The following is a 17,433-nucleotide window of genomic DNA, read 5'->3' on the forward strand; positions in this document are numbered from 1 at the left end:
ATCTCTTAGGCTTTATTTTTTATAAACAAATGCCCTTACTGAGGTAGGCATTCTCGGCCCAGTAATTAGTAAAAAAGACACATACCTGCAAGTGAACTGGAAACTAATGGTGAAGAATAAGAAACTTTATACAACATGGAGTTAAACATAATAAAAAACCTTAAACAACTGTTCAGTGTTGCTGACCAGACCTTTCCAAGTTCTGCTTTTCTTGCAAGAAGTACAAAGTACACCCTTAAGCATTTGATGATCCACATTTTAAAGGGTTTGCCAAGTTGTATCCTCTTACCGTGACTGGCAGCTCTGAACTTACCTGCTTGTATTTGAAGGACTCACCCACGTTTCCATCCAGGCTGAAGTTTTTATAAAGCACAGCATCGTTTACTCCAAATTGAAAATTTATGAAGTCTAATGCATATAAGTTGCCAGGTTTTTGTTATATGTAAATAAAGTGTGTACATTTAATAGTGTGCAGCTCATTCATTGACACGGGCATGCACGAAGGCCACCTGCAACACTATGTCCTTATCAATTACACCGAACAACCTTCACTTATTAACAGTTCAGCCAGACAAGACTAGAAGGCAACTTGTTGCCCAGGTGGGTTTTTGATTAACAGAAAATATGGATGAACAGTACAGGGAAACGCTGAAGAGCACCTGAAGGTTTTGTACTGGAACAATTTTAAAGAACAGTTTCATCTTTTACAAAACTTTTACCTGAAAAGCTATGGAAGATGACCCAAGTAAAATATTCTGTCATACTGTGTGTGTGCAGATTAGGTGGGTTGCCTTTATTCATCTAGATTCCCTATGCAAACACATGTAAATGTTTTTCTCACTATTCTAGCACATTCCTTGTGTTTACCCTTCTCATGCTCTCTGATGCACATCCATACTCCCTTCCACAAACATATCTGACACTCTTCAAAAGCAGTTTACATGTATCTAAGAGGATAGGATAACTTAAAAATAGTGGGTACAGAACAATAAATTTAAGTTATTCCAGGTCTCTGTTAAAAGAAGACAGTGTTTCCTGCATATGAACTGCAGCCAGTTGCATAGCAGAAGCTTGTATTCAATGTTTTCAGGTGAAACAGCAGTATCAGAAACAGGACTTTTTTTTTTTTTTTGCTTATTTACGCTTTTGAAGGCTGCTATTAACTGAACGTGTTAGACTTGCATCACACACTGAAACAAGAAAACCACATAATCTAAGCATCACATAAGACAAGTTAACTGTAGCCAACTTCATATTTTTGTGCTCTACATAACCACCAAAGCAGTGGTGTAAAAATAGCAAGCTACCAAGCAGCTGGCTGTATTAACAAATAAGAAAGGATCCCTTCCCAGCATGACAGGCCCCCACGACACTGTGCAGATACTAAAAGCCCTTCACAGTTTTGATTGACAGAAACCTGGCCTAAGCAGTCAAGAATTTTACATTTCATGCAGTCTAAGCTAAAAGCAACGTATTAAATAACTTGACCCTGGTAGAATTTGTCAGGCCTTGCACTGGTTGACAAGACTGTGTGTGGCCTGCATTTTCTCAGACATCATGCTGCAAAGAAAGGAAGCATTACACAAAAGCTGCATTCTCTCTCCTGTTTTTTCCCCCATCCCTTCTTTGTACAAGTTTGCCTTCTGCCTTTGTCTGTGTATACATAAACCAGGGGAAAGCTACAGTTCCTGAATGACCAGCAGTCAGTACTTTTAGAAAACAGCTATTTGAATCATCACTTAGATTCACTTCTGCCACAGTATTGCTCACATTCCTCTTCTGTAAGTCTATTGCTATAGAGACTATTTTTTAATATGTTGAGAATTTTGGAACCATTTATAAACAAAGCCAGCACATTTATAAACAAAGCTTTTTATTAATAAAATGTTTACACCTTTTTTTTTTTGCACAATACATCAGACTGGTAGTGATTTAGCATGTTATTACACTATCAAAAGTTTATTATGAATGCTTAATTTATTATGAATGCTTAAGCTGAAAAGGCTGTTTACATTATGCCAAATCAACATTTCTTTATTTGCATTCTATGCACTATATGGGAGTGTAACAATTCAAACAAAAAGGAGAGAACAAAAGCCTGGTTTTCCTCATTAGCATCTACGAACCAACAATACAGACAAACCTGTACACACTCTCAGGACCAGCCCAAGAGAAGACTAAAAAAAGTCTCAAAACATTCATAAGCTTGGGAATTCATCACTACAATATTTCATCACTAGTAATCTGACTACATTTCATGCAGTGAAGCAATGGTTGTAAATTTGTGCAGTTTACAGTGCTGCAAATGCTCTGTAACTTTGAGCGGCTTAAGTTTGTTTTAATAAGAGATACTATCATAAGAAGGCACAGACCTTTCAACCTTTGCAACAGGTTAACCCAACCCTACAATGAAAAGGCAGAACGTTCTGAAGAGGGACAAGAATTGCTGATACAACGGTTAACTTTCATGCTTAATTTTACAGGCAAACATTTATTACACTGCAAGAGCTATATGCATATCAGGTTATTTTTGTGCCCTGAATACACAAATGCAAATGCAAAGTTTCTCATTCAGAAGAAACCTTCAGAATTACTTCTTTTTTTTTCTTCATTGTACTGGGGGTGGGAGGTACAAGGGGGAAGATTGCCAGGAAGTCTTAAGTGTCTTACAGCTACACAAATGCTATGATCCATTTCTGGGCCTTAAATCAATTCATTCTGTCACAATTTCAATGTTGGATACATAATATTTAGAGATAGGAAGCACAAAAAAAGGAAGTTAAAATATGTAAGAGTTTACATTGTGTTACTACAGCCTTACAATAATTTGCTCCCTCATGTGAATGTGCTTTTAGCCTTCATTATGGGGTATAACACAGTAGTGGTACCTGTCTCAGCTGCTATGTTTTCAAAACAGTTTCATAAGGCTGTAGTAATGAATTACCATTTTGTTTACAAATATTTGCCACTGTGACAATACTTTTAGAACCTTTGAGGAGAAAAAGGCACTTGCCACCTATTCTTGGCTAAATGCCACAAGGAAACAAAGAACAAATTGTCAAGGAAACATAACAGATTTAGTAGGAAATACACACTGTAACATGAGTAAAAGTGAGGCAAGAAAGTAGCCGTGAACCTATCTAGGTGTCAGAGTTACAGCATATCCAAGTGCAACAACTGGACCGAGTATCACATACAAATGAAGAGCATGACAGAAAGAGTGGTCTGCATCCTTCAACATTTGAAGAAGTAGCAGTTGGTTTGTTTAATAATATGTATGTGAAAAAATTAACAGAAATGAAGCAAAGAAAAACCCAATCTTCTTAAGAGTACCTTTACAATGGTATTCAGCTCCTTGAATAAAATTCATTGCTTGTGTTTAAAGAAAAATTTAAGAACCCCAACTTGCAGGATGATGTAGTGGGACAAGTAAAATTGTTTCTTCTAGGAAGTCTTTATTTTAGAATGAGAGCAGTTTCAACAAATGCTGTCCCAATTTTTTGGGGACAAATCATCCTACTGCCTTGATTTTCCATGTAAATAGGAAACACCAAATAACTCTAAGCCACTAGAACTTACTCTAAGTATTTTTAAATAGCTGCTTATAGCATGTACGGTCTGACACCACTATGTTAAAAATCTGGGGGCGGGGGGAAAGAGGAAAAAAGCTGACCCTCGGATCATTTTGACATGTCAGAGACTAAGCCTGACAGGACTCTTGGGTTTCAGGGTAGTCTTACATCCCTTGAAAGATTTGTTATCTGTGACACTTGATGGATAAAGTTTGGTAATGCTTGCTTGATTTTTCCAAGTCATGCATTTTTGATTCTAGCTGACCAAGGAAGGGTTTGCATTCAAACTTTTGAGACCTTGAAAATATCAGAATTTCAGAAGCTACCATTGGCCTAATAATTTTAGAGAAATAAGTTTTGGCACCTGAACTCTTGTATGAGAAACAAAGATGTGGTTTCAAGTGTATTTGTTTTGACAAGCTGGAGCCATACGACTCTGAAAAGGACAGCTGACATGACCTTTTTTATACTAGAACCTGTATTTCTATCTTCGATTGGTCATTCACACCAACATCTTATTTCTATTAATCTTCTGTTACCTACCATTACTAGGGCTATGACCTATCTAGGAATGTGATCTGAACATAAAATTTTAACAGTTTTCTGTTAAAAATAGATAATTTTGTGCAGATTTTTTAGCAGCTTAGTTCCAAGCACACAATTCTCCTTAAGTAACTGACTTGTCACATACAAACAGTCTCAGGTCACTGTAAAATGACTTCCTGCTAAAAAAGTTAAGAAAGTTCATCCTTCTCTCTTGTCTGTTAACAGAAGAGCCTCTTTTTTTTTTTTTTAGAGGTTTAAAGGGTTTAAGAGAGATACATGAAGCTTTTTACAAAACAAATAGGCAGTGCAGAAGTTTAAGTCAGTGAATTATTCAAATTCTCCCCACGTTTGAGATTCTAATTCTGTGTAGCTACTGCTGCTTGTAAGTGAGGTTTGCTGCAGGGTGACTAGCTACATGGTTCAGACAGCTTCTGTCCTGTAAATCATCAATTCCCAAGATAGTCTTTGCAGATTGCTGACATAGCACACCACAAATAGACTATGCCATCCTTAATAAACACTAAAGACTGTTTCACACAAAGAAAGTCATTCAAACATCACTGATAAAGCTTCCTTTTCCAACTAATACTCAATATGTTATACTGAAAATTAACACTACTGTTAAGGAATAATCTAGGATTAACATCGTAACAAAAATCTTATTGAGGCCAACTTTTAAACCATTCAAGATATTCAGCCTGAATTGATTATTGGTAATTAAAATGAAGCTTTAACTATGAACGTAGACAGGTCCCAATGAATCCCACACCTCTTGATCAGGTTAAAGGATTAGACTTCCAAATCAGTAAGTAGGCATTGTCTCCTCTTCTCTTACTCTCTTCCCAAGCATGTAAATAATCTTTCTCAAGCAGGCTGGTAGCATTAAATTGGCATTATGTACACCAACACATCAAAGACTCAAGTCTGCATAAAACGCCCCTCTAAACTATTAACTGTCTGATCGTGTAGCACTTAGAGGAAGGGTCTCACTCATGTCAGCAGGGATTTGAAGTGCAATGATTTATTTTGTTTCAACATGGATCTAGTAACATAAATTAAGTCTTTACCTTCTTGGCAACAGCAAAAGTTGTTAGAGTTGTTTTAGAACTTTTCAAAGCACCTATTGCAATTTTCAGTAGTTTGACTACTAGATGCTTCTGTTATTAAACATAAGCTTCCAGATTTCACCTACTTAGGCATTAATATGCCAATTTTAAGTATGTATATAAAATATACTACAAAACTACCTACAGCACAGACCAAGAGCCTGACAAGCCAGCTACGAGTTGTAATTTAGAGGGTCAGATGGAGGCACCCTCCAAAACTTGGGAAGCACATTTGAGTTGCTCCAAAGCTTAAGAACTAAACATTTATCAAATGGTATTTTTGTACAAATCTGTAACTTTCGTGGGAAAGAATTGGTGGTGAAATAGTCGTATTTTGTCAGTTAAAAAATACTCTGGATCAACGATATGACACGCACCTCGTTACATTTTTACATACATGATACTTTACCCTTCCAAACTTGCTTTGCAGCAATTAATTCCCTTTGAGAGTATCTGAAAGTCTAGTCTCTCTGATGAGCTCCATTCATTAAACAGAAAGGCATAGTGGAATAAAACTTCAGTCCTGAGCCTTTTCAACAACTTCTTAATAGAAAAAAGTTATTAAAAATTTAGCTGGAATGGTTGATAATCAGCACTCCAAACACTCAAAGGCTAATGTATCTCCAAATAGAGAAGCTATGTTAGGACAAAACATAATCAATTTCAGCAAGCCTAGTGCAAGATGAAAGCAGATGGCCTAACAAATTATTAATACAGGAGAAATCATTTTTCTCCAACAAAAATGAAACAATGAACATGTGCATCTCATCCAGGGAAGACTGCATTCCAGCTTTCAGCTAGAGCCTACTGATCAATAAACAGTTATCTTGGCTTAAAAGATCTTACATCAACAGTCTGTCATTTTAAATAGGCATGTGTTAAAAAGCAGCCTCACTTCAGTGTTTGTAGTTTAGACAGCCTGAAACACTGGCTATTTCCATGTTTTCATTAACTGCAGTAATTCAAGATGATTTGCAAAAAGAATATGAAGTATGCTGGCATTCCACTCAGATTGGTAACAAAACAAAAGGAGTCTGAGGCATTACAACTTCGCTACATTTGAGAAGGGCCAGATTGCTGCTGCTTCTTTAGTGTTTTGGGGTGGGCATTTTCTGTTTGTTTGTCTATTTTTGGTGTATGGCAAATAAGTGAGGATAGATCAAAAGCGGTTCATAAAGATTTGCTAAGATATATGGTTCTCTCCCCTGACTGGAGAGAACTACAATAATCTCAATACTAGCCTAGCTCAGTCTTGCCTGGAGTCCATTTTCCTCTCAAGTCAATTAAATCTTGGATAAATATTATTAAATCATTTTGTTATTTCACTAAAAAAAACAGATTTAAACTCCATTTTTACCACACACTAACAGGCAATAACAATCATTTAGGAAGTCTGAAAGTCCTTTTTCTACTAATCTACATGAAAGATACTCCCAATATCTGAGACTTTCCTTCTTCTACTATGATCTTTCCAAGTTCATGAAATTCTAGATTATTACCAACCAACTTTTATTAAAGCAGTATTTTCTGTATCACAGTTACAGAGCACCTAGTATCTTGGTACAGAATAGACTTCTGAAGCACTGTGAACACAGAATGTTTTGCAAACCTATTTGAATTAGATAACCACAAAATTTATTTTTTTAAAATTTGCCAATATTGAGATATTTCAAAGAAATTAGGTATTTCCATGACTGCCACTGTGAAAGTTCTACATTTAATTGCTAACCTGCTTTTTCATAATTAAAAATATGCCCAAGAGCAAGCTTACTCTATTCTTCCTTTACTAATTATATTTCCATCAAGCATTTCATACATCAGGCTGAACACCAAACAAATCTCTCTCTACTGTAAGATGCTTTGTTAGGGACCAATGTTTCAAAGGGGCTTCGAACAGCCTTCATTTGATGAAGATCTACTTCTTGGGCTCTCTACAGCCATGTAGCCAGTACAACTCTCGCAAAGGCAGCATAATTGACAATGTAAGTAAAAGGTGTGATAAAAACGTAGTCACCAAATTTCATTAAAACATACTAACCCACACAAAATCTCACTGTAATAGTTGACCTGTTTTGCTCCAGAATAGCTCTACAAGAATTTTCATTAATACAAACTAATCTGAAGTACAAGTCCTTCCATTTCTTACAAACTTTTCTGTATTTCCTTCAGAGAAAAAATACTCGAGATGATAGAAAACCAGATTACAAACAAAGAATAAGCATCAACGTGACCTCATTTTCATACTAAAGCTAAACAGCATATTTTAGTATATAGTCAAGTCTATTAAGCTCTTTTTCTTTAAAAGTATAAAGGTTCTCACTAGTGCTGGTAGGAAACAAAAAGAAAAAATAAATAATATAGCACAAATGGGTATGGTCAACCTATAGTTTAATTGAAAGCATACTAAAACCAACACAGAATAAGCTAAACACTGATTTGCTAAAAATTATCACAGATGAAAAAGCCCAGAAACCAAGAGGTAACGATCTACATTACCACGTCTTAAGGTTACTTCCTATTTGTATTTTTGTGCCCAAAACAGGAAAGATTGGGTGCACCACAGATGACAGCTTGTTCAGACAGACCTCATGCTGCACCAACAGCATTCTCTATTAGCCCCTTCAAATGTGATTGAAAGAGAAAGAATTTCAGTCTGCCTCTGGATGAACTCACAGTGACAATACCCAAAACGCAGGAAAAAAACCAACAAAGATTCCCCAGGAGTTTATCCATAGGTGTGGAATGGAAGGAGTGTATAAGCTTGCATTATTTTTTACTGTTTTTACATAATTTATAATACTTTAAACACTGGTCTCATAAATATAATATGAACACTTTACACATGCCAAGCAATTAAAAGCTTTCCCCCAAAACTTTTAGGTCTGATCAGAACCACTGTCAGCATCTGTTTACAGCATCTGGTTTTAGTCAGAACTACAGCTAGGAACAAAAAAATGCCTATAAGCATATCAGTTTGCCTTGAAGTGATTAAAGTCAGCATGAAAAAAAGATTGTCTGTGGTTTAAGATCTGTTGCTTGTGTCCCCACCCCCGGCGCATATCATCTTTAAATAAAAAGTGCAATTGGGATTTGGGGACTGGATGGACTAATTTGCCTAGTATTTGTCTTCATTTGTAGCCACCTCACATCAACTGTCCCACTGTACTTTGGATTAGCTACAATTAAATTTGAAATAAGGCTCACTGAAGAAAAGGAAGAAATGACATCTAACTTCCAGACTCCTCCCACCCCTAAGTCCCACAAAAGTGCTCATTTCCCTTTTCAAAAAAAAGCCCCTAAAATCTTGATTATAAAACTATTAAACATTTCAGTTCTACCATCCATATAGTCACCTTCCTTTCAGGCAAGACAAAAAAAAGTGATGATGGATTCCCTTTGAATGCAAGAGATACTACACTTTTTGTAAGTAAACAGGCTGACATTACGATTGCAGTCTTTTCTGCGAGTGTACAGATGTCAGATGAACTGGTCCATTTTTGTGGGACCTCGGGCGTATGAACACCAGCAGATAAAGATCTAAGACTGATAATATAAACCCAACGTGAACTATTAACTTCCAAGACCACCTACTGTTTAAACAAGTCTGATTTTCTAAGGGATCAGTCAACAGCAGCTGCGCTTTGTCACCGATGGCTGTCTTCTAAGTTTGAAGCCCTTACCACTAGACGGGGGGTTGGTGTCAGTTGATGGAATTCTGCGACCTACAAAGAGGCAGAAAAATAATTTATAGCAAACATCATACTTCAAACTAATTCTAAGCATCCAGCGTATGTTTTGTATATAAAAATGTGTCTTCAGTTAGCCATATGTCATGACAACATTCCTGCATAACAGAAGGATGGCGGTTAACAGTCTATACTATGTCTGTAAGAGGTACGGTTCCACAAAAGAATATAGGCAGTTTTAAGCTAATTTGCAGCATTTACACTTCAGGCTAATCTAGACTTCGAGAGCTAAGCTATAAAAGCACCCAGAGAATATACTCTACAGGATCAAATACCATCTGGAATATCTTCATTGAGAACTACCATCCTGACCTGTATTTCCACAGTAGTTCACCTGCATCAGGCTTAGCCCAGAAGTGCTTATAAAGATAGCTGCTTTAGTCATCTAATCAGTCTTTAAAATGGACTATTTCTGGTTGAGTATTCTTTTCTGAGGAGGATTTATGACTTCTTTTTCCATAGTTTATGCAAGATCAATTTTAGACAGCAACTATTAAGTCAGTAGATCAGGAAGCTAATCTACAGCACATTCTTTTTACACCAGCTTCAACACATTCAACTGCTTATAAGGACCTTATTTTTTTTTTTCTAAGTCTAATGTTTCTGTAGTTATTCAAAGATAAACTGCAGTGCGTGCACAGACACAAATGGATTGCTCTTTGTCCTCTTTTCGCCAACAGGTTGACATACCTGCACGTTGGTGCTGCTGCCTGAAACATACCCTGCAAATAATATTGCATGGAATTCACTTTGGAGTATTGTCTGCTTTTCATTCACACGTAAGAGTTCTCCCCACCATGAACAAGACAGAAAGATTTGCAATTTCATTAAAAAAACCCCAAGATATCACAAAAATACTTGTGGAAAATCTACACACAATAGTTGCCATTTCCTAGGCAGTAATCTGGCATTTATGAATCCTTCTATTTTTGAAAATGCACTGTTTTAGACTAAGTACAAACACCAAGAGCAAGAACTTAATGCCTTTTTTCAGATGTATAAAGTTTGGATCTTCCTCATGACATTTCCTTTCCCTTCCATAACCTTGGAAGTACTAATTGAAACATTCAATAACAGATACAGTAAGACGACACTGACTTCTGACATGAGTGCCCTGCTTGCTATTTATCCAGCAGCATCACAGTAGGCTTAAAATCTCTAGAAGGAATATTTAGAGGTCATCAGATGACCAAGAATTTATACACCTCATTTTGCAGTTCGTATTCATGTCTGATTGTAACAAATTTAAGTCAGTATACTCTCACCTAAATAGCACAAAAACTAACACAGTAATCAAATTTTTACTTGAACTTCTTTCAGAAGAAAGCACATTAACTGTTTAAATACTTACTAATTTCTATAAAGAGTTCATTAATGTTTATTGCATTTTTCGCACTTGTCTCTACAAATATTGCATGAATGGAATCTGCATAGTCTTTAGCATCTTTTTCCATGACTTCTCTGGAAAAACAAAGCAAAGAAAAAAAACATGAATGCAGAAAAACCCCATTATTCAAAATCTTAAGGGATAGATTAAGCTTTTAAGTATCTCATTAAGTGAGTATTTTGTATTTTACTTGTTTAGCATCACATTGTTCCCTCATCCTGAAGTTGATGCTCATTCTTTACTCTACGCTGTCTCCCTGCCTGAGGTATGAGCATCATTGAAGCACAATCAAAAACTAAACAAGGCCTTAATTAATCTGACAACATTACAGTGGAGTTTGTTTCTTGAGTGCTCTACGTGTAGGTCTGCAATCGATCATTAGGGGGTGCTTTATTCTTCACAGAGAGAACAGGTTTAGAGGTACTGAAAAGACTCTAAAACAGTAGTTCCACTAATCCAGTGGATTTCCTACAGCTGTTTACAAAACCAAGTACCTCACAACACTGCACAGATCATTAGTTTAGCATTTACTTTACATGAAGCATAAAGACATAGCTATAAACAAATATCAGACTGAGCACACAACAAGAGAGCCAAGAAGTGAAAAAGTTATTCTGCACACCTAAGTAGGCAAGCTGATAACAAAGTATGTTTCCTTAAATAACGTGAAAAAACCAAACCCCAATAAGCAGAGAGGGGACTGGACCGTATGTTGTATCACTTTGCATACAATTACTAGAAAACATTGGCTACTTTCACTAACAAGGGACTTAAGATATCAAAAGCACAGACTTCGGATCAGTGACTCAAATATTGCCTCTGACTAAAGTACAAGGAAACTTGCTAATTAGCTTGAATAGCAATGTTTACATAATTTATAATGCCACCTAAGCACCAAGAAATAAGCATGTGAGACTGGATACTGCATGCCTTGTATTTGTCTTCTGAGTAACTTTATGCCATATTTCCTTCAAGGCATACGCTACTTCTAACAAAAGTTATTAAAGCTCACTAGATAACTGCTATATATTAACAATTTGTAAAACTATACTAAGAACCAACTTTGCAGTGGTTCTTTAAACACATAACCATCTGTCTGCTCTGGGAGACCAGCTGTGGTACCTTTTCCAATGAAATCTAAAAACAAGAAGTCTACACGCACCTTCTTTCTGAATTTTGGCTTAATGAGGACATCAATAAAAAAGGGCTTCCTTTGTTTTTAGTACATGCTTTCTTGAAAGTTTGGCTGTTCATAAAGTTTCTCAAGAACTTTTCCCTCTCCCTGCAACTATTTTAGCCACAGCCAATTCCACCCCAATATTTAAGCAACGAAGGAAGGCACCTGAACAAGCAAGTCAGAAAAACCTACACAATGCTCTCCAACAGGCTCAATGTTTTTCCTAACAAAATGAGGTGCTACAGACTGACAGGGGTACTTCTTATAAAGTGAGATAAACAGCTTGTATTTCACTGTAGTTTCACAGGCAGTTTAGGCTTGTGTAACTTGGCACTGCCACCAGAGAAGGTAATCCTGTCTCCCTGTAAACTGCTCATTCCTAACCCTGCTATCCCACCTCTGTCATGCCAGCATGGTGTGAGCAAGATAAATACACTTGGATCATTCTTCCTTTTTTTAAATGGTTAGTTTTAATCTGGATCCATTTTACAGCCTGATTTATTGCTCAATCGCACATGTACTCACACCAACACAGAAGGACGTCTGTCCAAGGGCAGACTAACCAAATCTTCTGACAGTAGAAACAGTTCAGACACCATGAGAAACTACAATGCTAGTGCAAAACAGCTTAAATTGCTCTATACCTTTCACCTGCTCTGAAATCTTAAAATATTTAGCACTATGAGCTTAAGTGAAAACCTTCGAACTGTCAGTGGTTATTTACCTTACATCATTAAGATCACACTTATTTCCTGCAATAGCTACAACAATGTTTGGAGGTCCGTGCTGCCGAAGCTCTTTAACCCAGTTCTTTAATGTTGAGAAAGTTTCCTGATGTGGAAAAAAAAAAAAACAAAAAACAAACAAAACCAAACTCAGAAGGAATTAAGAATCAGAACTGGCCCATTAACACAACCCCCCCCCTCCCCGAAATCATAATGCTGGATCAAGATCAAATTCCTTACCTCTTTTGTGATGTCATACACTATAATGGCTGCTGCTGACCCTCTGTAATACATTGGGGCTAAAGCACGAAACTGAAAGAGAGACACCATACATCATGAATCTGATCATCCGCTGACCTCAGTGATTTCCTTACTATTATTATTGAAGAAAGTGGAAACTAACTTTAAAGTTCACATTTAGTGGAAAACTTTTCTTTACAATTAGAGAGGCTGTGTGGTAGAGTCCATAAACTTCCATGAAAGTATTATTTTAAAGGCCAACCAGCACACCGACTAAAAAAGCAGGAAGCCAAACTTGACCTTATTTTGACTAGATTAGAATCTCTCATTTAAAAGGCTGTAGATTACACACAGACACAAACCCGCAGGATATAGGCTCAACTTTAAACACTGAGCAAGGGCAAATTAGTCAAAATTGAACGCGCTGCTTCTTTTTTAGGACACTCATGCTTTTGGACTAAAAGTAATTTCAAGAAAGCTAGCATATATTACTACTCATCTGGTATGTTCAGAAGTTGGTGTCAACCTCTAGCGCCATGGGTCAGTCATGGCACTCTTAAATGCTAGAAATGTTGGTTTCTTCATAACTAACGTATGGCTATAGGGATTTCACTTAAGTTTTTCCTCAACACTCATAAGTTAGAAGCATGTTTAAAACTACAAACTGCAAAAGCCCACAATTATGTGACCTGTTGCAAATAGAGCTTTAAGGAACATGATAGATAGTAAAAGGCTACAGTAATTTTATTGCAACTTTCAGAATTAAATCTACAGCCGGCATATTTGCTTGGTAGTACATTTGCAGGGTATAAACCAGGCCTGTACCTTTGCATGGGCAGTGTTATGAATCCAGGACTGAAAAAAGTGATAGAGCACATGATTAAATTGCCAGAAATATCAATTGAGCATTCTTAAGAAGTGTGATACTCTTCTACGTTAAAAAGAACCAGACAACTAGTCTAGCAACCTAAACTCTGTCAAAGCCCACAGTAAACTGCATGTACTGCTTTGATGTAAACATATGTAATTTAGAGCTTTTGCGCATCTAATTAGTCAGAGTAGAAATCATGAATAGAATAGAGTTTTTCATAAAAGCTTATTTGGGTCTAATAAAATACCAATTTCCTTTTGCTTAGTACAGTTCAACTGAGAGCAATATTATAAATCATAAAAATCTTGCTATAAAGCAGAATTCCAGACCATTTACATTTGGCTCTCGAATTCTGTTTTGAAAACAGGATTTTGAACACAAAGTTGAGAATATAAAAATATTTAATAGTGGGAAAGGGAAACATGGGCAGGCATTCAGTTCATGTTGGGACATAAACCCTCTCTTCCTCCTAAGTACTAAAATGTAAAGGGAAACATATTTGGTAAACCACCACTTGGACTCCTTGCAACCTGGCTTTTTGATTATTTGACTATTTACATTGGGAATAAACCAGCTTTCACTTGCTGATTTTGTATTACTCTCATTTCCTGCCTGCTAACACTTAGATACTTTTTTCCACCTAAGAGCAGTCAGCAGATAAAATACATTAACAAAACAGATGTTACTAGAAACACTGAATTTTCCTTTTGCTATTTTTCCAAAAACTTCAGCTTGCCCTCCAGCCTCCGATCTGTGTTTTGACAGAACTATCCAGAGAAACTGTCACAATTGTTAGGTAATAAGGCAAAAATCCTAATTGCTATAAGTAATCTCCTATCAACTTCACTCAGTGTAGAAGAAACGATAGAAAAAAATCAGGTGCGCACGTGTAAAGGGAAATGAGCTATGTGAATTAGTGCACATTTCCACCTTTGGAGTGAAGCTAGCCAGCCACTCCCCGAAGCCATTTAGAACAAGGGGTTGCCCAGTGTAGCAGAACTATTTGCTGCTAGGCTTTTGAAGCGGAAAATAGCAAATGCTCCTCAAGAAGCCAGGACTACAAATTTGGAGCATTACGCCATCATAGCTCAGCAGAGACATCTTACTTCCATGAATGGTGTGGACATTTTTGGTATTCCAGATCACCAGGGATGGGATCCCTTTGATAATTCATTGTCAGATGTGTTGCATGACCAGAAAACTGTGCTACAGATTTCAGGGCAAGGCAGGTATACAGACCATTTGTGACTAGCCGTAAGTGATAGCGTTGTTCTGTTTTGGAGAAAGGAATATCTATGAAGATACTGACATAATTTCAAAGTAGTGCTTTGTGTAGTGCTCCCATTTCACTGGTTTCCTTGGATATATTGCGGCCTCACAATGACTTCTCTCAGGTGTGGAACGTAAGCATCACAGATATCACAGCTCTTGGGTCAGAGGCCAGGTAGGACATCTTTCCCAATTTCAATAAAGGTATCATGCAACTTGTATGGAAAAACATTAAAGAAGTGTCACTCAAAGTCTAAAAAGAGAAAGACAAGGAACATGCTAGCCATGTACAGATATGCTTCCTCAGACTGTAGTGGGCTGATTCCACATTAGGGCGTTCTCCCATTGCTTGCAAACACAGTCAAAGAGAACAGGATGGAATGCTAATCTGTAATGGATGTTTCCTGCCAAATTGTGGCAGGCATGTTTAAAAAGCTTTCTATTTAAGAGTACCAGCCTCTCAAAATTCATACTCTACCTCTCAGAAGACTCACATTCCAGCATTAACATTTCAGAATGGGCTAGGATGTTCACTTAAGACAAATTACAGCAAATGCTGACTGACTGCTAGCAATGGAAGGACTCTGATATTTCTGATAACATGGATATTATTGGACATATCCCTGGGACACATCCCTGACAACCTAAGGTTGCTTTATATGGTGCTGCTGGAAGGAAATCAATTGTCATTCAAAAATCTAAAACACTGAAATGCAATACAAATACACTTCAGTTACTTTCTAGCCATCAAGGCTGTTAGCAAGCTAAAAACCTAGCAAGTCAGTTCCACCAGGACTCCAAAAGGTCAAACGACAGGGGTGCAGAGGTTTTGATGGTGGCAGTGGTGTTTTTTTGTTTTGAGGTTTTTTTTTTGCTTGGGCTCTCTGTTTCTTGAGCCAATCCTGAAAAACAGTACAGCTGCATTTGCCAGTTATTATCCTAAAGTAACAACCCAGCCCGAGCAAACTGACTCTTACGGGAGACAGCTCTGGTGTATACCTTTGTTACGGTTAGATCACATCCTAAATAAACTCATCATGAGTAACTGACAGTTGCCAGTAGTTAACAGTCACGAAACAGCAAGAATAAGCACTGTTAATACAGCTACTATAATTTCTATCAACATTACTAGTAATCCATAAACAAGCAAGTTAACTAGCAAAGTTTTCCTATTAAATTCTAAGTACAAATTATGCAAATAAAGTAATTGTGGTTTCATTTGACTAGTCATTTTCTTGAAAACTTTGTTGCTTCCCCTCAGAACTATGCATGCGTCAGAAATCAAAACCCCAAACTACCAAATTAAAATTTAATTTTCAAGATAGATTTCTTGACATAGTTTCCAACACTATCAGATTTGAGAAGTAAAACTTCACAAAACAGTAAGAGATACATAATCACCCATAACACTTGTCCTGGTTTCGGCTAGGATAGAGTTAATCTTCTTCCTAGTAGCTGGTATAGTGCTGTGTTTTGGATTTAGTAAGAGAAGAATGTTGATAACACACTGATGTTCAGTTGTTGCTAAGTACTGCCTAGACTAGTCAAGGATGTTTTCAGCTTCCCATGCTCTGCCAGGTGCACAAGGAGCTGGGAGGGGCACAGCCAGTACAGCTGACCCCAGCTGGCCCAAGCGCTAATCCATACCATATGATATCATGCTCGGGTGGCCAGAGGGAAAGTGATTGCTGCTCAGGGACGGGCTGGGCATCAGTCAGCAGGTGGTGGGCAATTGCCCTGTGCATCATTTGTTTTGTATATTCTGCATATTGTCTTACCATTGTTGCTATTATTATTATTGTTATTTTTTTCCTCTGCTGTTTTATTAAACTGTCTTTATCTCAACCCACGGGTTTTACTTTTTTTTCCTCCCCCAGTTCTCTCCCCCATCTCACTGAGGGGGCAGGGGGAGTGAACGAGCAGCTGTGTGGTGTTCAGCTGCCTGCCAGGTTAAACCAAAGCATAACCTTAACACTGAAGCTAATAGAATGTGTTAGCAGTGGTATGGTTTTTTTTTTCCAGAATCAAGGCCTTACTTGTACTGAGACATGATCATTCATTTCACTTGGATTCTCATGCTGCCAGTTGCACTGTGCAAATACTGCAGTTGAATGTTTAAAACTCAACTATAGAAATGGTACTAGAGACAGCTGCTGGCATTCCCCACCTTGTTTTCTCTTGAAATGGCACTCCCTTTCAGTGAATCTAAACACTGTCTTCTGTTTTATAAGCTGCTCGTCTTAGGTAATCATCCTTAACCATGATAACAATGAAAAATAAAAATATATTTACAGCACCCATATCTTTATAGAAACTTGCATAGAAAACAAACCTTCTAACGGATATTTGTAAAACCAGATCACATTGTGACTTCCAGGGGTGGGGTTGAAAAGCAACCCAAACTCTAGCCAGAACTATCACCACAGATACTGATTCTACTTACCCGCTCTTGTCCAGCTGTATCCCAAATTAGGAATTTATGCAGCTCATTTTGATACTGTACAGTCTTGGTCATAAATGAGGCTCTGTAAAAAAATTACAGCTTACGCTTTTCAGAACGTAAATACATTCTTAGAACATTACCACCATGAACTTTTAAAAAGGTTTACATTCCAATAAAAGTGATTTCCCCACACATACACATAAAACCAATGGCCTCAGAAAAAATGAAAAAAAGAAAAAAATGATAAAAAAGGACCTTAGAGGATGAAATTTCCTTTCAGAGGATGAAATTCAACTAACAAAACAGAAGGAACACAAATGCAAATTATAAGCTTTTATTGTTCATAAGCTT

The 17,433-nt window shown here is 37.1% G+C and overlaps 1 protein-coding gene across 1 annotated transcript in view; it reads right to left on the minus strand.

Moving 5' to 3' along the window:
* Positions 1–1,895: 1,895 nt before the first annotated feature.
* The window catches only part of RAB22A (RAB22A, member RAS oncogene family), a 31,538-nt gene continuing 16,000 nt past the window's right edge, over positions 1,896–17,433 (minus strand). Inside the window, exons 4-7 of the mRNA XM_009645389.2 lie at positions 12,500–12,571; positions 12,259–12,365; positions 10,322–10,431; positions 1,896–8,946 (exon numbers count right to left, since the gene is read on the minus strand). Coding sequence (XP_009643684.1) covers positions 8,849–8,946; positions 10,322–10,431; positions 12,259–12,365; positions 12,500–12,571 — 387 coding nt within the window. The 3' untranslated portion in view covers positions 1,896–8,848. The remainder of the gene's footprint in view (positions 8,947–10,321; positions 10,432–12,258; positions 12,366–12,499; positions 12,572–17,433) is intronic.

This window comes from Egretta garzetta, unplaced genomic scaffold (genome assembly GCF_000687185.1).
Source record: "Egretta garzetta isolate BGI_Z169 unplaced genomic scaffold, ASM68718v1 scaffold188, whole genome shotgun sequence".
NCBI classification, from domain to species: Eukaryota; Metazoa; Chordata; class Aves; order Pelecaniformes; family Ardeidae; genus Egretta; species Egretta garzetta.